At 33.9% G+C, this 25,664-nt stretch overlaps 1 protein-coding gene across 1 annotated transcript in view; it reads right to left on the reverse strand.

Moving 5' to 3' along the window:
* The window catches only part of MDGA2 (MAM domain containing glycosylphosphatidylinositol anchor 2), an 867,659-nt gene that overhangs the window by 54,177 nt on the left and 787,818 nt on the right, over positions 1-25,664 (reverse strand). Inside the window, exon 11 of the mRNA XM_060619633.3 lies at positions 4,005-4,182. Within this exon, the coding sequence (XP_060475616.1) occupies positions 4,005-4,182 (178 nt within the window). The remainder of the gene's footprint in view (positions 1-4,004; positions 4,183-25,664) is intronic.

A 25,664-nucleotide genomic window follows, 5' to 3' on the forward strand; every position in this document is an offset into this window, starting at 1 on the left:
TTGAATGTCTTTTATAAATAAAGGTCTAATCAGTGTCTCATAGTTCCTTATCAAAACTTAATGATCTCCCCCACTGTGACCATGGAGAATTGTGTCTGCAATCCATTTTGTTCTAGAGGATTGAATAGAATCTACTTTGGAGCTCAGCAATAACAGACTCAAAGTACCCAAAAGATCAATGCTAAATAGCATGTGGGATTTGTTCATTTTTCCAAGGAATGGAGTTGCTGATCTTTTATATCTTAACCAGTGCAAAAATCCCCAGAAATCAAAACTCAGGCTGACAGTAGGCCAACCTATAATCTAGATGGTTTAACAATGAAAGCAATTATCCAACAAAGATTACATTTTAGGGTTTTTTTTTTTTTTTTTGCAGTTATCTACTTCTGGTGAAAATAACATGGTATATATGAAAATAAGACATTCCTTATATCATGTTTTTACACACCCTAAAACAAACTGCTGTACCAGTGCTGTTTTGTCTAATCACACACACACACACACACACACACACACACATGGTTTTCAAATAAAAACCAATACATTTGCATTTTTGTGCACCAGAAGACCTATTTATTTCAAAAAACTAATTGTGCTTACCATAGAAGTGACAACTGATGTCTACCTGAAGAGGAATGAGTACTTTACATTTTACTGAAACAACAAAAATATATCTAATCCAACAGTTAAAATGTTATCTGTGTAAAATCATTAGTCATTTATCACTTCGAGAGCAAATTTCATTCTGGATAAAGTAAAGCATTACCGTAGTCTACCAGGATTACAAGAGGGAGTTACTCTAACTTGTGAAATTTGTCTGTTGTTAATTCCTAGTGTTTGCCATTAACCACTTTTGTTAAACTTGGACATTACAGGTAAAGTATGATAGTGAAAAAGGCACACACATACACAAAGTGTGCTCATGATAATTGTTACATGAGTACACTGACATCAGTTTTAACAAAGTGAGTTAGTTTCTCAAGTATTTTTACTATTTCTTACAGAAGACAGATTATTTCTATTAACTTTATTTTTCTCATTGTTTTGCCCATTGCAAATATGAAATACACAATATAGAGAAGGGACTATATATCTACTAGTTGCACTGAAGTGAAGAAAAATAATTCTTTTTCTTGCAAGATATCAATATATTATCTTCCAAAAATTAATTAGTAAAAAATTAAAATTATTTCATAATTAATAATATAAAAGTTTAATTTGTCTATGTATTATCTCACAAAGAAGTAAATATCTTTGAATTATAATTTCGTTCTAAAAACTATGTCACATCTACAGTTAACCTATGAACAGACTGAGTTTTAATTGAGTCTTCTGCTACAATATTATTAGTCACCAAATTTACTGTAAGTAGCAGATTTAACCTTGTGAAAATTTGCCAGTCTCAATTCTAAATATTGCAGTCAGTCCATTTTGCTTCTCTTTTCAATTGTACTTTCATGTGTGATTTTTTATAAATGTCTAGATACCATTTAAGTAAACTTTACCCAAATCTATATTATATAAAATAAATTTTAATTAAAATGTTTAAGATTTTAATAAGTATGCCTAAGAATGTAAAAATAATTAAAGTTGAAACTACAATAATATCTATTCTCCAGATTTATTTTCCATTTTAGTCTGTTGCCTTAGAGTTTTCAATAAAACTACTGAGATTTTAAAGATGTTTTTTCTCTATATCGCTTTAAGGAAAGTCATATAATTTCTAAATATAGCAAAGCAACATGGATCCTCTGTCATGAAAGGGTGAACTAACCCCAGTTCTATTCAGAATTTGTCATTTCATAGTTGTTTAACTCTGTGGTTGTTTAACTCTGTTTAACTGAAACTTTCTGGGTCCTAATATCTTCATTTTTTACATGAATGGATATTAATGCATTGTTTCTAATGACCATATTAAGTAGTCTATAGTTTTATAACTTAGGGACAGGGAACATAAAATTAGTAAAAAGGAGATAATAATTCATAATTTATAAGACATATAAAATTAAAATTTTAGAAAAAATATATTGAGATGCTATCTAATTGTGTGTCCAATGGGATCATGGAGGTTATTACAGAATAACAATTGTTATAGCCACTAAAATTTATTTATTTTTAATTTATTTGAGAGAGAGTGAGAGAGGGAGGATGCATGAATGGGAGAGGGGCAGAGAGAGAGAGAGAGAGAGAGAGAGAGAGAGAAGAGAATTCCAATCAGGCTCTGTGCTGACAGCGAACCTGACGCGGGGCTGCATCTCACGAACTGCGACACCATGATATTATTATTATTATTATCCTGTTAATATTCTATTTTATATTGTATATCTTTTTCAGTGAAAACTGAATATATCTAATTGATGAAAAAAGAGTGAAGAAAAGTGATTTCATGTGAAAAGCAATTCTAGTGAGTTTTTTTTTTAAGTTAATTTCTTTTGAGAGAAAGAGAGAGACAGTGAGAGAGTGCTCACACATGTGCAAGCAGTGGAGGGGCCAACAGAGAGGGAGAGATAGAATCCCAAGCAGGCTCCATGCTGTCAGCACAGAGCCCCCAACACAGTGCTGGATCTCACGAACCAGGAGACCATCACCTGAGCTGAAATCAAGAATTGGATGCTTAACTGACTGAGCCACCCAGGTGCCCCAAATCCAATGAGTTTTTTTTAATAATTTCACTGTATTTTTTACTTTTGATAGTATTCACTGTTTCCCTCTTAAGTAGGAAAAAATCTGCCTAATGCTAAACTGAATGGAGAACTTCAACCACAAAAAACTACATTCTATTAGTTTTTAATTCAAGCCCTGGTAATCAATGATAAAAAGAATAATATTTCACTAAAGTAATAAAGTAAATATGAAATATGAATCATTCAACCCTGAAAAACATTGACAGTTCTAGAGGTAGCCACTGAACATTATAAATTTCAATTGAAAAATTCACATAAACTTCAGTCAATAAAATATTAATCTGTTTCACCAACATACACACAAAAACACTCACATACATTTAGCTATTTTTAACATTAGCAATCTAAAAGAAAAAAATGACCAAAAAAATAACCTAGGATGTACTTCAACAGATGAATGGATCAACAGACTGCAATATGGCTGTACAATGGGATATTAAGCAATAAAAAGAAATGCACCATCGAGCCTCAGACGTGGAAAAACCTTAAAGGCATATTGCTAAATGAAATAAGTTAGCTTGAAAAAGCTATATGCTGCATTATTCCAACTATGCAACATTCTAGAAAAAGCAAAACTATGGACAATAAAAAGATCACTGGTTGTCAGGATTGGAGGGCGTGGGTGGGGATGGATAAATAAGGGGAGCACAGGGGACCCACAGAGCAGTGAACCTCTTCTGTATCATACTGTGATGATGAATAAATAATATTATCTACTTATCACAATTAATGTAATTGTCCAACACAAATAATTTTAAACCCTAATGCAAACTATTTGTCACTTTAACAATACATCTATGTTCTTTAATCAATTGTACAAAGTGTACCATGCTAAAGAAAGATGTTAATAATAGGGGAAACTGTGTTGGGGGAAAAGGACATACATGGAAGCTCTCTATACTTCCTGTTCAATTGTTTGTGAATCTAGAAATTCTCTAAAAAATCAAGTCCATCAATTAAAAACCAAGCATTGATAATATTTGCTAATTTCTTAATGACAAATTTTAGAGCCATTAAGAATTTGAAAAAAATATGCAAAATTATTGCATCATAACTTATGGGATAGAAAATAAAAGGACACTGTTGGCTTTATCACAGAGATTCAATGTTAACTAAAATATTATTCAACATCTCTACATTTAAAACAAATATTACAATACATGATGATTTAGTTTTCTGTTTTCTCTTTTTGTCACTTGGCTGATGACCCAGAAGGTCAATATGCTAAATTTTAGTTTATGTCCAAATTTAGTAGATAGTTGCATTGTACATATTCCAGACACTTTAATATGCAAAAAATACTTATAAAGTACTACTTACCGCTGTATTTGATGACACGGATTGTTGAATCTCCTTCACCAAATTTGGTGAGAGGAGTTAGTCGGACTTCATAAGCCTCTGGTTTAATTAGCTCAGTCAAGTTATATGTAATTAGTTCTCCCTTTTGAATATTTCCATTTATTTTAATCTCCTGTTCCCACCAGCGCTGCTGTCCAGCCTGAAATCAAAGGAATTAGGTAATAATGTTCCCAATATTTTCTTCAGAGATATTTACTATGTTCAAGAAAGCTTTCTAAAATTTTACTAAATAAAAAAGTGTATTATATTGTACCTTTATATTTACATTATATTGTACATTATATTATATTCAAGTTTCTAGAATAAGCAACAAATTTGGTAGATATTTCCACACAGATGTTTGCAGATAATTACCAAATTATCAGAATACTTTGGCTGATTAAACAGATTTAATATGCCATCTTATTAAGAGTCAGAAGATAAAACAATAGTGTCTATTGCTGTCTCAATCTGAAGCTTAGAGAGATACAAGTTTAACTACTTTTTTTTCTTTATTAAAGTTTTTAAATTCCAGTTAGTTAACATACAGTGTAATATTAGTTTCAGGTGTACAATATAGTGATTCAACTCTTCCATACATCACCCAGTGCTCATCACATGTGCCCTCCTTAACCCCCAGCACCCATTTCACCCTTCCCCCCACCCACCTCCCCCATGGTAACCATCAGTTTCTTCTCTATAGTTAAGAATCTGTTTCATGGTTTGCCTCTCTTTTTTCCCTTTTGCTTGTTTGTTTTGACTCTTAAATTCTACATATGAGTGAAATCATACGGTATTTGTCTTTCTCTGACTGACTCATTTCACTTAGCATAATATTCTCTAGCTCCATGTATGTCACTGCAAATGGCAAGATTTCATTCTTTTTATGGCTGAGTAATATCTCATTGAGTATATATACACCAAATCTTCCTAACATCAACTGATCTTCTTTGACAAACAAGCAAAGACAATACATGTGGAGCAAAAACAACCTTTTCAGCAAACGGCGATGTAATGTTGGGCATCCATATGCAAAATACTAAATCTAAATACCAACTTTATACTTTTCATGATATTTAACTAAAAATGTATCACATACATGTAAAACATAAAACTACAAAGCTACTAGAAGGTAAGATAGGAGAAAATCTAAATGACCATGGGTTTGGCAACAACTTTTTAGATATAATACCAAAAGTACAATCTAGGAAAGAAATAACTGATAAGCTGGACTTCTTTGAATTAGAAATTTCTACCCTACAAAAGATATTACCAAGACTATTGAAAGACAAGAACAGACTAGGAGAATATATTTGCAAAAGGCACATCCAAAATATATAAAGATCTCTCAAAATTCAACAAGAAAACAAATAACCCAATTAAAAAATGGTCCATGGATCTTAACAGAAAAGATGTTCCACACTGTATGTTATCATAGAAATGCAAACCAAAACAATGAGATGCCTCTGCAAACCTATCAAAAGAGTCAAATTCCAGAACACTGACAACAGCAAATATTGGTGAGGCTGTGGATCAAAAGTAACTCTTATTCATTGCTGGTGGGAATGCAAAATGATATAACCAATTTGGAGGATAGTTTTGGTTTGTCTGTTTGTTTGTTTTATTTACAAAACTAAACATAGCCTTACCATATAATCAAGCAATTATGCCCCTTGGTATTTACTCAAAGGGGCTGAAAATATGTCTGCACAAAACTCTTTCCATGGATGTCTATAGCAGTTTTATTCACAATGGACAAAACTTGGAAGATACCAAGATGTCCTTTAGTAGATGAAAGGACAAATACACTGTGCTACAACCAGACAATGGATATTACCAGTGCTAAAAAGAAATGAGCAATTAAGACATGAAAATACATACAGGAAACTTAAATGCATACACTAAATGGAAGAAACCAATCTGAAAAGGCTACATACTGAGTGATTCCAACTGTATGACACTCTGGAAAAGGTAAAATTATGGAGACAGTAAAAAGATCAGTGGTTACCAGGAGTTCGGGGAAGGAAGAGATACATAAGCTGAGCACAGAGAATTTGGGGGGGGGGGGGGCGGGCAGTGAAACTACTCTGCTTGATGATATAATGGTGGATACATGTAATTATAAACCCACAAAATGTGAACCCCAATGTAAATTATGGACTTTGGCTGATAACAGTGGATCCGTATAAGTTAACCAATTGTAACAAATGTACTACTCTGTTGCGGGATGTTGTTACTGGTGGAGGCTATGCCTGTCCTGGGGCAGGGGGTATATGGAGGAGAATCATTGAATCTTCTGCTCAGTATTACAATGAACTTAAAACTACTCTAAAGGAATAAAGTCTTTAAAAAAAATCTGTTGTGTCACTTCATAATTTTTTCTTTGCATACATTTTCAGTTTTTTAAATTCATATAAGTAGCGTAAATATAGTTACCTTATAAACATGTACCTGATATTTTTATATCTGAAGTCTATAGTATCCTTGTTCTTGGCACTTTTCTCTTTGTATTATCTTGCTTATTTTTAACTGTATGTTGACCATGTGACTAAAAACATTATTTATGGGGGTTCTATGCAGTCTAAAATACAGATATATTCCTTTAGGGATATGCCTTTGTTTCTGACACAATCCTACGCACATCAACAGTATGGTTCACTTTTATTTTCACAGATTAAAGTGGAGGTGATCCCTTGCTTTGGGAAGACCTTGTGTTTTGAATCCTGCCTGCTTCACCATGCCAAATTATAAGACTCAAAGTTCAAGTTTATCTGGCTTGGTGAGCAGCTGAAGGCAAAAGCATTTGAGTGGGACATACCAATTAAAATACTTTGATTTTCCATTTTCCCTTACATTTGTGTCTAGTAATATATATACATACATATACATATATAATTAAATGTACATATAGATATTTTGCATATATTTATATATTTGTTTGTTTTCTGAGTGTGGGTTAGTTTTAATTATATAGCCTAATCTGCTATGTTTCTGGAAATGTAAATCTCAAATATGCCATTATAGCAGGATAGAAAAGTGACAAATAAAATTATGGAATAAAACAGAAAGCTTTTATATATATACTTGTGGGGATTTTCACATAGAAGACAGAAAAAGATATATCATCAAATTGGTATGTATATGGAAAAAACATGAATTTGATGTCTACCTCACATCTTATATAGAAACAGTCTCTGGAAATCAAATAAGACTTAAATTTAAAAGGCAAAAGTTTAAGCATTTAGAAAAAAAATACAGAAGAATGTCATTATGACTTCAAGTAAGACATTTCTTTCTGAAACAGAATAGAAAAGCACAATTAGTAAAGGAAAATACTGATAAATTAGGCAAACTTAAATTTGAAGTTAATATTAAATTTAAAATTTTGATATACAAAGTTCTTCTCATCAATGCTCCCCATTAAGCAGCCAAAATAAAGGCAAAGGTTTGAAGAAGATATTTAGAATAGTACAGCTAACAGTCTTCTAACTTAAGAAAAATAATTCAATAGCAAAATCAGACTGATAGGAACAGGTATTTCATAGATGTGGAAACCTGAATAACTAAAGAAAAGGCTCAGTCTCATCATGAATCAAGAAAATGGAAATTAAAATCATAATACTATTTCCCACCATCAGATAAACAAAAACTTATAAAATAACAATATTAAAGTTTGATGTAGATATAAAGCAATGAGAATTTCCTGTCAAGAACCAGCAGGGTGGGAGGAGTAGAGGGATGGGCAAGAATTTACTCCACTTAACAAGCTAAGACATTGGGGGCACCTGGGTGGCTCAGTCGATTAAGCCTCTGGCTCTTGATCTCAGCTCAGGTCATGATCTCAGGATCCAGCTCTGTGCTGACAGCATGGAGCCTGCTTGGGACTTTCTCTTTCCCTCTCTCTCTGTGCTCCTCTGCTATCTTTCTCTCTCTCTCAAAATGAATAAATCAACTTAAAAAACAAACAAACAAACAAACAAACAAACAAACAAACCAACCAAGAAGTTAGCCGTCAACAGTATTACAGATACTAGCAGAAGACTGGAGACAACCAGGTCAATGAAAAGGACTCAGAATACAGCAGACAGCATGAACGTTACATTCAGATCAGTTCCCCTTGTCTCCTAAGCCCCACAGTGGTGACGCAGAAGTGGCCAGGTTGAAGTGCACATGCCTACGGTTTGTATCACATCTGGGGGATCCTTAGCTTAAAAATCCTTAGTATCTCCCCCACCTTTGCTCATTTGTTTTGTTTCTGAAATTCTACATATGAAAGAAATCATGTTATTTGTCTTTCTCTGACTCATTTGGCTTAGCATAATACTCTTGAGCTTCAAACCAAGAAACAGATCTTTTCTTTAAATTTAATTTTATTTATTTTTAGAGAGAGACAGAGAGAAAGCAGAGGAAGGGCAGAGAGAGAGGGAGACAGAATCCCAAGCAGGCTCCACACTGTCAGCACAGAGCCCGATGGGGGGCTCAAACTCATGAACCATGAGATCATGACCTGAGTCAAAGTCAAGAGTCGTACATTTACCCAACTGAGCCTCCCAGGCGCCCCACCAACTCGTTTTTTCCTAAACTTTATTTATTCTGAGAGAGAGACAGCATGAGTGGGTGAGGAGCAGAGAGAGAGAAAGAGGGTACTGTCAGTGCAGAGCCCAATGTGGGGCTGGAACTCAAGAATTGTGAGATCATGACCTGATCTGAAACCAAGAGTCAGACACTTAACCAATTGAGCCACCCTGGCATCACTCTTAAACTATGGAGAACAGACTGATGGTTACTAGAGGGAAGAAGCATGGGGGGATAGGTTAAATAGGTGATGGGGAGTAAGGAGGGCACATGTGATGGGCAATGGACGGTGTATGGCACTGTTGACTCACCAAATTGTACACCTGAAACTAATATTATACTGTATGTTAACTAACTGGAATTTAAATAAAAACTTTAAAAAAAACCTTAGTATTTTAAAACTGACAGTAACAAAACCTGCTCAACCATTACAGAAAAGGGAAATTAATTATTATACTGGATGTGAAACAGATCTCTGCTCCCTCTGCCCTAGAGGGAGACAATATCTCTATTTTCTAAGGATGTTTGCTATGCAAATGACCTTGAAAAGATAGGCTGGAAAAAAAAAAGACAGTGCTTTTGCACACAAGATATTCAAAAAGGCGAGACATCCATGGAAAATGGTCTTCTAAAAATACAGTCTTGATGAGTATGTAAACTGAAGAGCCATTTGGCAATAAAAACAATATTACATTGAAAACAGACAAACTCTTGTATTTGTACACAAGGAAACAGAAATATCCATGGCATAGTAATCACAGAAAATGATCTGAACCTCAATAAGAGATAAAATAATAAAATTATAGACTCTTCATAAAATATAATACAAAATATAGCACGAAAAATGAACCTAAGAAACACGTATTACCATGGACAAATTTCACGAAAGTCATATTGAGCAAACTTAATTTTGAAACAGGCATGTTATAAAAATTAAGTTCAAAGTATGCATTTTGAAGGATGCATAGATATGTATTGGGTATAAAGAAATGCAGAAAAAAGTAAATACAAGTTCAAGATACTGGTCAGGTGGGTTAGAAGAGCACCAAGAGAAGATTTAATTGTGAGCAGTAAACAAAGGACTTCACTCCATTTGGTGATTTTTTTTGTTATTGTTGTTTCTTTAGATTGGTGACAGATATACAAATTATGATGGTATTATTTGTGTATATGCCTGAAATATTTCTCTTTGTTTTTCAAAGAGAGAGCTGTAGAATAAAAGTTAGAGACAGGCAATTGTGAATTTTCTTAGACTCTGAGGCAGTGGGGCCTTGTGTTGCTTCCTACATCTACATCTGTGGCTACTCCCCTTTCCTTGATGGGCAGCTTCTCCTTTTCCTGAGTTCTAAGTGTTGATGGTCTCCAGAGTTTTATATGCTGTATTTTTGATACTCTGTATCAGTGGTTCTCACATTTTGGCATGCATGAGTATCATGGCGCAATCTTGTTAAAAACCAAAACTCTAAGTCTTAAGGTTCCTATTAGTTCTGGAGGTTAAGTATTCTATAAAGTAATATAATATAAATGTCAATTTCTTTCACTGTTTTTAGGTCTTAAACTAAAGGCAAAGTACAATTATTTCAGAAAATAGTAAAAGAAGTTCAAACTCACAAAAATACATACAGAATAATTTGACATTTAACCGCTATCTAACGACAAACAAGTTTAATCAAGGTATACTCTTCTGGATGTTAATATAAGTTCAAAACCACTCAATATTTGTAGTACATCCCAAGGGAAGATTGTAGGTATTCTGTGGTTATAATGGGATGTTCTACTCAAGTAATTTTAGTTGGCAGATACATTGATGTTGTTACTTATCGCAAACTCTAGAGTACATAACTTCATATGTGTATTAAAAAAGCAATAATTTTGATCCCAATTCTTTAATTTAAAGCTGTAATGAAAGTATACACTTCTGCAGTTGAGGAATAAGCAACTAAATATTTTATATTGTATCTCAGTGAGCTGTGTAAAACGTAAAAATGCAAAACTAAATGTAGTGTTTGCACACTACAGAAGAAAATGCAACATTAGCACAATGTTTGGAGGTAATACCACAAAACCTTCAGAGAACACAGGACCCACATCATAACTACAAATGACAGTCCCAGAGCATACCCCATAAACATGTTCATATGAAAGCAATGTGTTAAAAAATTCTTATCATTTCAGGTGTTAAAAAAATTTCCATTTAACTTACTTTTCCTAGGAGATACATTCTTTTCAAATGATTTAGGGGATGACCTCAAAACCTAAAAATCCCCTACAATGAATCATTTTATTAAAAGCTGCAGTTTCCTGTTTTTAACCACAGATGATAACTAAAAGGCCATTGTTGAAAAGGTTTCAGGGGGGAAATATTAATTTAATTTTTTTAGTTTTAAAAGGAACAAAATTAGCTCCTTTAAGTAGAAGTCTGCAGTGGACTCTGAAATGAGGTTGGGGGAGGAAGTCCTTTTTCAGCCTATAAACCTTTTTCAGCCTGATAATGAACTCCAATGAAAGATACTGTCTAAATGAGGACCCTAAAGGAGAAGAGAGAGTCCACCAACTGAATACAAGACATATACATGGTTTATACGATTTTGCTGTAAAATGAAAGAAAAATATTGATATACCCATATTATAGGAAACTTCCATTCATGTTTGTTTACCAGGTACGTTGCTAATAAAAATAACAGCTGATGTTAAAAATCCAGGTATTGCAGACCCTAAATCATACACTCATATAATTACCCCATAGAATATAAACTAGCTAAGATAACATTTCAGTGGGTTAAAATCCAGATGTCTTATAGCCTCAAATAAAGGTGACATAGGCTTTAAGATGCACTATTACTTTTTTATTTATTTATTTATTTATTTTTATTTTTTTTATTTATTTTTGGGACAGAGAGAGACAGAGCATGAACGGGGGAGGGGCAGAGAGAGAGGGAGACACAGAATCGGAAACAGGCTCCAGGCTCCGAGCCATCAGCCCAGAGCCTGACGCGGGGCTCGAACTCACGGACCGCGAGATCGTGACCTGGCTGAAGTCGGACGCTTGACCGACTGTGCCACCCAGGCGCCCCAAGATGCACTATTACTTTAATAACACCTGAGAGGATAAAGGAATAATAACATAGCATTAAAGGTACCTTATTTCTATTTTCTACTACTAATAGTATACATTTAACCTTTAATTACATACCCTTTCTTCCGTTGTTACTACAAATTTGTGTCTTACTCTTTTCACACTTGGTATGAATTCTTCTGAATTAGAGTCATTTTTTCAACACCCTTGAAATGTTTGTTTTTTTCAGGCTTTGCTTAATATCATAAACAATTAATGCCTTTGGAAGTGACAGTACATATTTTTAAATATACAGATGTTTAATAGTTTTCATCTGCCATTCTTCTTTGGAAGCTAGTATTATTGTTCTTAATTGAATCGTGTTTAGTGAAAGCTATGTAGCTTTAGTTAAAAGCTAGCCTGAAGCTTTTGGCAGACTGATTTGTAACTAGTCCTTCAACAGACTGCTTCATCTACAACTGAAGATTTTGTGTTACCTTCTGAGGTATGTGGGCAACAATTGCATTTCCAAATGTGACATGGCCAAGGTCATTGCCAAGTAAACAGTGCCTTTTGTCTCAGTGTATATCACATTGCCGTATTAAAGGTTTTTTAGAAAGCATGTAGGGATCTGTGTTTAAATCAGAGTTAAAATAATGTAAATAATGCAAGCGAGGGTAACCATCAAATTGATAGAGATCTATACAGAGGAAAATATGTATCTGATTAGACAATAATGTCTGCTAAGTAATTTACTCTATTGCCTAAATGCTGGCAAATTCATTTTAATAAATACCATATGATGGATCCAAATATGGAACACTAGAAAGGTGGGGTGGAGAGACAGAATTGAGGAATGATAGCAGTGCTTTCAGGACAAATGACCTAGTACTCTGTTGTAATCTTATTTGTAAAATTCAATAACAGCCATAGTGACACTAAAATCGTTTGACTTAAAAACACATTCTCATAATTTAATGTAAGTAATGCATGTTTCCATGTATATTTTAATTTCAGATTTATCCATAAACAAAATAATAGATGCTACATAATAGTGATCTCAGTTAATAAGTGGTTGATAACTTCTTTTGGGAAAGTTATTTAAGGAATTATGGTTTACCACTGTGATGAATGTTATAATTTTGAAGACAATGAAGAAATGTGGAAATGTCTAAGATATCATGTACAGTTAAAGTAGCAGAGTGCAAAATGTAAACAATACGAGTGTGGCTCCATAAAATACATAAGTCCATGGAAAGGTTATGCAAAATAAGAACATCTGTTTTAAAGGTGATGAGATTCTGCATGATTAAAAACTCCTTTGATGTTATATTAAATAGTAGTAGGTACAACTAACTACCATACAATATCTGGTAAATCTGATTCCAAAGGGTGAGGTTCAAAATAATGTTACTGTATGAAACTGAGGGGTATTGGAAAGCTACATTCAGTAGCAATCAGACAAAGTGTGGGATTCGTCATTTGCTTCTCCTAGAAACTGAATATTCTTTATTTTTCTAAAATTGGATTTTGCTTTCCTCATTCTGATGATGAAAAAGTAATTTAAAAAAACAACTAATTCTTGACAATTCAAGTTAAACTCAATGTTTAAGATTTGAACTTGATAAACTCAGGTTTTATTTTTTTTTTTAACGTTTATTTATTTTTGAGACAGAAAGAGACACAGCATGAACAGGGGAGGGGCAGAGAGAGAGGAAGACACAGAATTGGAAGCAAGCTCCAGGCTCTGAGCCATCAGCCCAGAGCCCGACGCGGGGCTCAAACTCGCGGACTACGAGATGGTGACCTGAGCTGAAGTCGGACGCTTAACGGACTGAGCCACCCAGGCGCCCCTAAACTCAGGTTTTAAAACCAATCAGTTTGGGGCCCGTGGGTGGTTCAGTTGGTTAAGCATCCGACTTAGGCTCAGGTCATGATTTCATGGTTCCTGAGTTTGAGCCCCACATCTGGCTCTGTGCTGACAGTTTAGAGCCTGGAGCCTGCTTCAGATTCTGTGTCTCCCTCCCTCTCTCTCTCTGACCCTCCACAGCTCATGCTCCATGTCTCTTTCTCTCAAAAATAAATAAACATTTAAAAAAAAACTAAAACAACAACAACAACAACAATCATTTAGTACTGGGTACTACCTGGGAAATTAAACCCATTCCCTAGTTTAAAAGCTCTTGGCATGGTATTAGAGAGGATGCCTATTGCTTAGATTATCCTGTTTCTTACGGGTAGGTAATCTCTCAGAATTAGTCAATTTCATATGGTCTTTCTTGTCCTATACTGGCTCATAACTTTGGAACTGCCTTGGGCTCTGGGTCAATATTTCTATTCAGCCTTTTAGGCACCCACGTGGCTCAGCTGAGTGTTCAACTTCGGCTCAGGTTCCAGGGCTACTTTCCAGCCCCATGCTGGGCTTGCTGCTATCAGTATCAAGCCCCTTCTCGGATCCTCTGTCCTCCTCTCTCTCTGCCCCTCCCCTCTTCATGCTCTCTTAAAAAAAAAATTAAATAAGTTATTTCTATTCAGCCTACAGCTTTGGCAAATCTCGGGTTCTTTGGGTCTAACAGCACTGTCTCTCCCCCTTTTTCAGAGGTTTAGTAAATTCTGACTGCACCCCCTTTTGCATGAAGCAAAAGACTAGCAGGCCCCAGTACCTGAAAATTTGGCTCAGTCTGGGCTGTTGTGCCAGGTGAGGGCTCACTCAGGCAGCATCCCAAGCTTCCAGGCCAGTCTTGCATTCTTCCTGCTATCATTAGGAGGTGAGCCCACAGCCTTCCTACTCATGTGGGTTATAGGTGCCTTTCTCAGGGAATGTTTAAGAATTATTCTATTGTTCTTCTTTCACTTTTATAAAATATTCCTCATGCCTGGAGATTCTGCATACTTGCACTGGAATTTTTCCCAGTGTTTTTATTCCTGACACAAAGGCTTTGGAACTCAGTACTTTTTCTCCTTCAACTACCCCCTGCCCACTTCCACTACCACAAACCTCCATCTGACTTGAAGCTTAGGCTTCCAAGGCTACTGTTTTTGCTTAGATTTTATAAAATCTACTCAAAGCTCATTTGCCATTTTTTTGATTTTGTGGTAGTATATTGTTTGTAGGTTTGCCTTCACATTCCTGGAATGTGTCTTCATATCCTTGGACCATAAACCTCAGTGTCCTCTGTTGTAAGTTTAAATAACAATCTAGCAGTGGACAAAAAAAATTGCAATAATTTAAAAACATGCATTTGTTAATATTTCAAACTCCCAACTGCCCTTTTGCAATCAAAGTTTTTAACTTACATAGTGAACTAATGTCAAGAAAGACTTTTACAGAGCTACTGCATTTAGCTTTGACTGTGTTGAAAGTTTTTCTAATTTACATTCCTTATCATAATAGTTGCTTGATTGCAAATGAAAGAAAAGAACAAAACAACCTTCAGGTAAAGACAACAATGAATGGATCTACAGCTTCATTGAATATCAGTCTTTCATGCTGTTTTGCTAAGTTTTCTTTCCTTGTCTACCTAAGGAAACAGTGCTGTCTGTGGGGATGTGAACTGAGACAGAGGCAGAGTCTCTGGTAAATATCACTGGTATATAAATGAAAGGCCTTATAAATATATTCCAAGGATGATTTTTAAAAAATGAGAATGAAACATTAGGTACCTACAACAAAGTCTTCAGCTACAACCAAATGAAACATTTCTTAATGACCATAGAAAAGGAAGAAACAAAAGAAAAATAGAGCCGAAAACTTTCTAGATATATTAACGGTTTTATGACTTAAAGCAAAAAACACAGTTCCAGAAAAATTAAGACAACTATAGAACAGAATTTTGAATAAAAGGAGGCCTTTTAGCTCCCTGAAAAAAAATTTAGTTTCAGTGATAGCTAACCACTAAGAGAAGGGGTTGAGAACAAAGACTAGCATTTTACATAGTCTAACTGCTTAGTATATATATTTTTATGTGACTTAACTTACATTCCCAATATAACATTTACAAATATATTAGAAGAATTACATGAGAATGTTATTAAACAGCTAATATGTATTGAGTGACTACTATCTGTTCTAAACATTGTAGTTATTATTTAATTTAATCTCAAACAATTCAGTGAGGTAGTTAAATAATTAACTTTAAATCGTATCCATATTCTCATATTTTCACCTATTCTAGTAAAATACGTAGAATTGTTTTTTCTTTTTAATGTTAATTTATTTATTTTGAGAGAGAGAGTGTGCAAGCCAGGATAGGAAGAGAGAGGGAGAAAGAAAATCCCAAGCAGTCTCCACACTGACAGCACAAAGCCTAGCACAGGGCTTGAACTCACAAACAATGAGATCATGACCAGAGACAACGAAATAGACCTGAGATGAAATCAAGCATGCTCAACCAACTGAGTCACCTAGGTGCCCCTAATTTAATTTTTATAAAATCCAATGAGATTAGTATTTTATCCTTATTTCCTCAGTCAAGACAACTAAAACTTACAGAACTGATAAACTTTCTCAGGACACATAGCTGGTAAGTAGCAAGAGTTGATACAGAAACTCAATACTGTCCAATTTCAAGGCAACTTTCCTAATCTTAATCACTATTCTCCACTTCTTATCATTATATTCAATGTATTGCTTTCACAATTTTTTTTCTGACCAATGTGCATTTTATTCACATTCCCTTAGAAAAGTGATAAAGGACTTTTACACTAGCGAGGGCCTAATTATGTTGAACCGAACTACACAGCAGTGCATGACAGATATAAGATAACGATTCTTTCCTTAGGAAGAGAGTTTAGTCACACAAAAAGCTTTTGATTTTGTGAGTCCTGACAGTTTAAGAGAATTCACATTCTGCTTTTTGAATTTTATTTTGAGACTCCAGTGAATGTATGCTCTGGTTGTGCTGAGTTCTGTGATCATAACTGTTATGTAAATCATTAAGTGACGGGGTATTTCATATTGCCTCGGGAAAGAATTTGTGTGTATTACTGGCAAATCCTCTCCACCATGAATTTATTATTTTCATCTCTTAAGACAAAACATAACATTGAAAACCACCCAAAAGACCATATATAACAGTAAAAATAATCATTCTTTAGCAGATAATGATAAATTACTATGGAAGAAAAACTGGTTTCCTATCAAGTTTGGAAATAACATAGTGTAATAATTTTTTTGTCATGCTTGGATCAGCAGGTGAAAGGACACCTCAGCCTAAAGACTAATTGATGAATTAAGCAGCTTGGTCAGCATTTTTCTTCATAAGTTACTGTTTCCAGAATTTACAAATAGATCAGTCTTTAGGGTTTTGATTTGTCATTTAATTTTGGCATTTCTTTGATATAAGGGATCATCATCACTTCCTTCAATTATTTTTACGAATAACCTGGTGTGATATTTTACTTCTGCTATGTTCTGAGTTTATTACTAATAGTTTTATATCTTAATGCTGTAAATGCTGACTTTCCATGTCTCATCAACAACTTCTAATAGTCTTTCAACTGAATTCTTTGCTTCTAGTGAATTCCAATTCCTACCCATCCTACATATTGCCACTGAAGTAACTTATTTTCCTGCTTAAACGAGCCGAGTGATTACTCTTTTCTAATATTATTTAAAATAATAGCTAACTTTATTGAGCACTCAGTATGTACGTTGACAAATTACTCAATTTAACTTAGTTGAAATCTATAATGTCCCCATGAATATTCTCTAAGTTTTGTTAGACTATTTCAGCTTGATATGACTTAAATATGTATCTACTTGGGCAATCAATTTTAACGCTCATAGGGAGAAGCCTCAGGTTAATATGTCTTCATAAACTTTATATAATAGAAAATAATGACATAAAAATTTAAATGTATTTATGTACTAATGCTGTAATTCAATTACTGGCAACGATAAAAAGCCTTAATCATCAAAATGTTCTCACATTATAGGCTTAGACAAAAAACAGTAAGAAAAACAAGCAATTGTTATACATATATATAAATAGAAATTAGCATCTCTTACTGTATTTTGTATAAAAATGTCAATAATATTCTCTTTTCATGGGAAACATTACACAAGTTCCTGGACTGATACATGTATTTATTAATTCAAATTCACCCAACTAGGTTGGCACAAGAAAACAATAACAATGAGGAACCACACAGAGTAATTTATTTTTATATTGTAGCAGTGTTAAATTGAGAGTGGAAGGTGAGTGGACAACAATACTGAAATTTTATATAAGACATATTAAAGCACAGTTTAAATATAAACTCTATGCACAGTTTTTGAGTCTAGGAAGTTTAGTTTTGAATTTTCTAAAATATAAAGTTTTATTTTTTAGAGATTTTATGACCAATGGGATACAATTTTCTCGGTGAAAATATAAAGCGATGTCACAGGAAATGCTACTTTCTAACCCATTTCCAGTCCCCTTGCTCTTTAGGAAGAGAACTCAGCTTTTAGGGCTGCTAATTTCTGGGCTTCCCTTTAAACAAGATGTGGGCATGTGACCTAATCCTGGCCAATGAGATTGAAGTAGAAATGCTGCTTGGTGTTTTTGGGAAGGCTAGGGAAGACAGCCTAATCAATTAGAAAGCCTTTTAATCATTTGTTGTTTTTTAAGTTTTTGTTTGTTTGATCTTTGCCTTTACTCAGTTATAGTCAGTGATTCACCTGTGATGTGTCAAGTTCTAACAGCAACCTTAGGTCATCAGGTAACCTCAAGCATGAAAGTCATGTCCTCTGGTAGTGAAAAAGAAAGCTATAAACTTAGATCTCTAATGATACTGTGGAGCACACATCAACATTGGCCTGCTGAAGTCTGAACTGATTCTTTGTGAGAAAGAAATAAACATATATCTCACTTAAGCTCCTATTATTTTGCTCTTTTCAGTTTCATATGTTTATACGTAATCTTAATTACTATAGATACCAACAAATTGTTTCTTTTTCCATATATATTAAGGGGAAAAAAACCAGACTGTTGAATTTACTCAATGTAAAACTGTAAAATACAATTTTCTGGACATTTCTAATAAATAAGAGTATGGCTTTGTTAGCGCTGTTTTCTATCAAAGATTCACTTTGCAAAATTGCAATATAAGATATATCAAGGTCAAAAATAATAAAAGTATGTTAGTTTCATCTAGTTATGACACAACAATAATTTGTGTAGCAAATAACCAGAAATTCTTAATGGCATAAAACAATAAGCGTTTATTTCTTGCTTGTACATCAATAGGTTGGTTGGGTTTCAGATTATTTAAGCTTTGCCCAGTTGGGCTTGGCTCCAGTCTATTATCCTTCTTGGGCCACCATACTACCTAAAGCAGGTTTTATCACTGATGAAGTCAGATGGTTTTGGAGGATGAGTAGAATTATGCCAGGCTTTTAATGACTGTTCTTAGAACTAGCATCTATCGTTTCTACACATATTCCATGATGACAAAGGCAAATCACATAACCAAGTTTCACATCTGTGAATATAGGATATACTCTTCCCAAAGACCAGAACTGCAGAGAAGTAAACTTTTAATGAACAATAATCTGATACACTATAATGCTGTACTAGAACTCTGAATGTATCACACAGTTCCAGCAAAGTTTTCTTATTAAAGGAAAAGTATTAAAATATATAAGTTGTTAGAATTTAAACTAAAGATGTGTCATACTGCTGTATAATCACATTTTCATACTTCTTTTTATATATCACACTTAAGAGGAACATTTTTAGAAGCCAGAATGTACCTCATTCTAAAAAAATGCCATCAACTATAGATGGTTAGCTAGATATATGCGTTTTCTATAACACAAAACTGATTCCAATATTAGGAAAAAGACAATTACTGAAATCATTCTACAGTTGTCCTTAGTAAATATGGGAACAGCAGTATACCAACAGTCTTTTATTTAATGAAATACTGTTTACATGCCCCCTAAAATGACACAAAATAATTGATAAATGAAGCAATTACATAATAAGTATTTTTTACATAATAAGTCTTATTACATAATAAGTATTTTTAAATGCTTTTCCAGAAAACTCGTAATATCTCCATTTATCTACACATGAAATCCATACTTATTACTCCTTATTAATATATTTCTATTTACTAAACATATAGTCTAACATCACTCTCTGCTGAACTTGATATCATCCTCATATCTGCCCTGCATTCCTGTGAATTTCTACAAAAATGTCTTAATCATCAAAGTGTTCTTAAAATATTGGGGGTTGCCTGGGTGGCTCAGTCAGTTAACGGTCTGACTCTTGATCTCAGCGCAGGTCATGATCTTGAAGTTTATGGAATCGAACCCCTCATAGGACTCTGTCCTGATAGTGCAGAGCCTGCTTGGAATTCTCTCTCTTCCAATCTCTCTCTCTCTGACCCTCCCCATCTTGTGCTCTGTCTCTCTCTCTCAAAATAAATAAATAAATGTAAAAATTTTTTCTTAAAAGATTGTTTTTGAAAACAGAGTCAATCACTATGTTATGTATATTGTGGCCATTTAACATTTTGAAACTGCAATTTTAAGAACAAGTATCAATTATATTTTATTTCAATGAAAAATGTTGCACAGTATCATTGATTGAGTCTCATTCAAAGCCATCTACTGAGAGCCTATTACTGAAACAACTGAGACAGAATCCTTTTTCTTCTAGAACTTAAATGCTAACCTAGTAACTGCCTTACTGAGATGTTGCAGGGATTAAAAGAATTAATACATGTAAAGCACTCAAAACAATGTTTAACACAAAGCGAGCATTACATATGTTAGCTAATACAATAATAATTACATCTGCTAGCCCCCCTACTAGTGTTACTGTTACTGAGAAGCAAACGGTACATAGGTGGAAAGGGTGCAGTAAGAAAGAGATTAATTTAATTATCACAGAAAAATGTGTAATTATAAGCTGGGGATGCATAACATGATTAACATAGGATCTGGCTAGTTTGGGGATTGTAATCATCTTTATCTATTTTCTTTAATTTGAAAATTTACTTACATAAATTATAGCTAGATATTGTCTTTTCTTTTTGTTTCATATTTTTATTTAAATTGCATTTAGTTAACATACAGTATAATATTACTTTCAAGTGTAGAATTCAGTGATTCATCACTTACATACAACATAACACCCAGTGCTCATCACAAGTGCCCTCATTAATATCTACCATCCATTTAACCCTTCCCCCACCATCTCCCCCACAGCAACCCTCAGTTTTTTCTCTATCATTAAGAGTCTCTTTCATGGTTTGCCTCTCTCTTTTTTTCTTTTTTCCCCTGTTTTGTTTTTTAATATGCAATGATGTGGATGGAGCTAGAGAGTATTATGCTAAGCGAAATAAGTCAGTCAGAGAAAGACAACTACCATATGATTTCCACTCATATGTGGAATTCCACTCATATGTGGAATTTAGATCCTAATTTTAAAGTAAAAAAAAAAATGAAACCACAAAAGTATTAGAAGTAAAAATTTAAGATTTTGTTTAGATCTTTGAGTGTGCTAGGCTTTTCCAAAAGACTTCAAATTCAGAAACCATAAGATGGAAAAATTCAATTGTATAAAAATTTTAAAAATAGGCACAGTAAAAATAACATTAAAATGAGAAGATAAGTATATGGAAGAATATTTCCATAACATATGCTAGAATTCTTAATATATTCACAAGATCAGATAATAAAAAAACAAAAATAATAGCAATTAAAAATATATGGCTAATTATGGAAAACAATTTGGAGGAGGCAAGAGTTTATTCAGCAAAAGTCTCTGGTAATTTGTCTGGCAAGAAATTGGACTTGATGATCATAGAAGAGTTGGATAAAGGTAAAAGAATTTTAGGAATATTCAAGAGATAAAATTGGTGGAAATTGGATGGCTTGGATATGGAATAAAGGTAAGAGTCAAGAATTATTCCCAGTTCTCTCTGGCTTGAGTAAGGGTATGGATGATGAGACTATTCAGTGTAATGGGGAGACTGAAGGAAGACCAGGCTTCAGACAGAGTATGTCAGGATTTAGACATGGTATGTTTGAGAGGCAAAGAGAACATTATTCATTGACATGTTCTATGGTACTTTATGAATAATGTAAGGTAATGATATCCACATATGGTTTAATGGCTCCTTTAAAGAAAATATATGGAAGTTGGGAAAAAAAGAGATTAAAAGCAAAATATTCTAGGGTAAGACTGCAAGACTGGATGGGGAGTAGGGGTTTGGCAGGATGCTGAAATGTTACATCAAGGTCGCCCAAGCAATTCAGACAAAGAACATCAATCATTTTAATTAGACAGATAGCATCAAAAAAATATTGGAACATGATATAGATTTTAGGTCAGATTAAGGAAAGGTAGTATTTAATAGTCAATGATGCGGTTGTCCATAAAAAAGGAAATTTATAGGATTTTTGCCTGTTTCAAAACCCAACCCCAAGACTTCTTAAAAGCAAGGTGTTGATTAATGACCCGAGGGGAAAATTAGAGACCCTAATGGAAAAAGGGTCACATCACAAAGAGGATATAGGTTAGCATATAATTGTTTTTTTTTTTTTTTCCTCTCCCTACTCTCATCATTGTTATGGCTTGATCACTATTCAGGCTTTTTCCCCTGAGAAGCCAAAAATTAATCACACCAGGTATAACAGGTTGGGAATGGATAACAATAGTTGCAGCAAGATTGGTAACCTGAGTATTTTCTTTCCTTCCTATTCATCTTTCTCTGAGAAAATAATTACACGTGACAAAGCATTTCCAAAGTAAGAGTAAAATAAGTTTCCCAGAGAGGCAAATGAGTGCCCGCATAACTGGTGAATTCTCATTAAACTCTGTGGATTATATCAATGTCAATTTCTTGGTTTTGACAATATACTTTATTACGGCTTCGGAATGGGCAGGAGGAGTAGTTCATGGAACTTCCCTGTTATTTCTGTGTAATCTCTCATGAATCCATAATTATTTCAAAATAAAAGTGTTTTTTTTTAATTTAAAATGACTTCATACTGAAAGACTTTGTAATTACTGAAACATATACATAAGGGTGAGAAAAAGACACTCAAACACAGTTTAACTTGTTATAGTAAAACTTAAAAAATATCAAAGAGAAAGAAAATATTGGAAGATTCTAGCAAGCAGGGGTTATTCAACAATCAAGATGAAATATCACATTGGCATCATGCTTCTCAGTAGCACTAGTGCATACAAAAGACAATGAAGCAATATTTTTAAACTATAAGGAAAGAAAAATCAAACCTAGAATTGATGTCCAGCTATATTATTGTACTTGGATTCATTCATTTATTCAGCATATATTTACTCTACCACAACTATGCGTCATAGTTCTGGGCACTGGGGATAACACAATGAGTAAAAACAGACCAAAAATCTTTTATTCCATGCTTCTATATCATTGTAAATGCTATTTCAACAATCCATAATGGCCTCTAGCTTTCCCAACCACTTCAGAAATCATGTTTACACCTTTGCTTTCCTTTCAGGACCCAGGCTCACTACTAGAGTTTAAATAAGAACTAAGCCTGTGGCCAAGGCTGGAGCTTCCCTGGACCATCTTGGTTAAGGCAATCTTAATTGAAGAGCTATGGCTAAGCCTAGAAGTAAAACTTAAAGAGAGATACTGTGGCTTGTGCAAAGATCTTCATCATTCATCACCAACGACAATTTTACTCGGGCTTGTGGAGTTTTCAGCAGTAACTTTTTAAGGCAAACAGTTGCTACTAGGGTCTAACTCCAGACTCACTGATGAACTTCATTCTTTCATCCCCCTTTTCATGGTATACATAAGTGCGACTTATTTGCTCCCACTTGTCCCTTGCTTTACAAGAAAGGGTTTTATGTAAACCATATGCAAATGTAGAGTGGTATAATGTCTTCATATAGCCATTTCTGTTTCTAAATTAGTTTTAGTTTATTTTTTAAACAGTGTCACCCAGATTTCAATTTTGAAAAAGTTTTAATATTGTAATTATTACTTTTTCTTTTTATTTTCAATATCCACAAAAGTGATAATTAGTGATATTTTTATCATATGCAGCAATAATTTACTAAAAAAAAATTACTGAACACATACTATATGTCAGGCACTTAAGTAAACTAAGATATATAGTATCCCATAGACACCATGAATGCACAATAAAAAAACACCACAACAATAATAGGAATAATAATAAAAGAAAACTGCCCAGCTTTCACAAAGCTAACATTTTGGTGTGGGAAACAATGCTAAATGATAATAATAATTAACTAATAACATATTAGAGTAATAAGTATGATTAGACAAATAAATCAGGAAAGTCAGATAATGAACAAACGATCTTACAAAAATTACCGTGAAAGAGAAATTCTACATTACTTAAAATGCAGTTGGATACCTGGGTGGCTCAGTTGGTTAAGTGTCTGAGTCATGATTTCACAGCTGTGAGACTGAGCCCCATGTCAGGTTCTGTGCTAGGCATGGAGCCTGTATGAGATTCTTTCTCTCCCTCTTTCTCTCTGTCCCTCCCCAGCTTGTTCCTTCTCTCCTTCTCTCTCTCTCTCTCTCTCCCTCCCTCCCTCCCTCTCTCTCTCTCCCTTTCATTCTTTCTTAAAAAAAAAAAAAGTTTAAGGGGCACCTGGGTAGCTCAGTCAGTTAGGTGCCTGACTCTTGATTTTGGCTCAGGTCATTAACTCATGGTTAGTGAATTTAAGCCCCACATCAGGCTCTGCACTGACAGTGTGGAGCCTGCTTGAGATTCTCTCTCTCCATCTTTCTCTCTGCCCCTGCCCCACACCCTATCTCTCAAACTAAACAAATTAAACTTAAAAAATGTTTAAAATGCAGTTTGTTAGCACATCAGCTGGATTTTGCAATACTAAGGAATATACTCATGACCCCACATGAATCTCCTAGACTTGTGGGGAAATGAAGTCCTTTTTTATATTTTTCCTTCTATTTCAAGTAGAACTTTTTGTTGCATTTGTTCTATTTTATAGCTATTTAAAATAGTAGTTTTTGAAGTTATATGTAGCTCACACGCCTACTACTAGAATTTTACGGTAAAAATTAAGGACATTACTTAACAAAAAATGTTAATCAGAAATTTAGCAGAGAAAAGGCATCCAATTGAGGTGAATGTCTTAAAAACGAAAAGCTCCAGCATGGTTAAGGACTGAATACCTAAATCTGGTTATTTGTTTCTATTTCTATTTTTATACCTATTAGCTATTTGTATGTGGATGCATTAAGAAATTGAGGGCTGCAGTTTCCTCAGCAATAATATAAGGATGATCTTTATAATCCACTGTAGCACTAAAAATGATAAGTATTTGAACATTGGGAATATCTAATTCTGACAATGAGATGCCTGATTAATACTATATCATAATCCACTATTAGCTTTTCCATTTTTTTAATAATTGAGCTGGCTGAACATTTGCTGTATATTCATGAAAGTCACTAATTAGAATATGTTACAACAAAACCAAACATCTGGACCACAGAAACATTTAAATTTAAAGAATTTTAAAACTATGAAAAATGTTAAATTGACAAAACTTACACAGAATATGCAAAAAAATACCCCTGTAATTCGTGATAAGATGAATTGAATATTTTATTATTTTTGCTCAGAACTCTTTTAAAAAGAGATGAAAGTTTACAGATTTATGGAACCCCACATTCTACCTCTTTATAGAACATTTCTCTCCTTCCTCAATCTGCAAGAACTATATACAGGATGTACTTTTTTATCTCTTCCCAAATACACTTTTACCTTTTTCCAACACATGTTTGAGTACATAGAAGTTATATTGGTTGGGAAACAAAAAAACCAAAACTATCTTCCAAAATACTAGCATGTTTGCTACACTAAAAGTAATTTTTCTATAACTGAGCTTTGTTTTGTTTCTTTTTTTTTATTCCAAAACGACTGCACTAAAGTGGGCAATGCACTGTACTGACATAGAAAATATATAATATAAAAGTTACAAGAAGGGTTTCTTTTCATTATTTCACTGTCTTTATTG

This window comes from Panthera onca, chromosome B3 (assembly GCF_046562875.1).
Source record: "Panthera onca isolate mPanOnc1 chromosome B3, mPanOnc1 haplotype 2, whole genome shotgun sequence".
NCBI lineage: Eukaryota > Metazoa > Chordata > Mammalia > Carnivora > Felidae > Panthera > Panthera onca.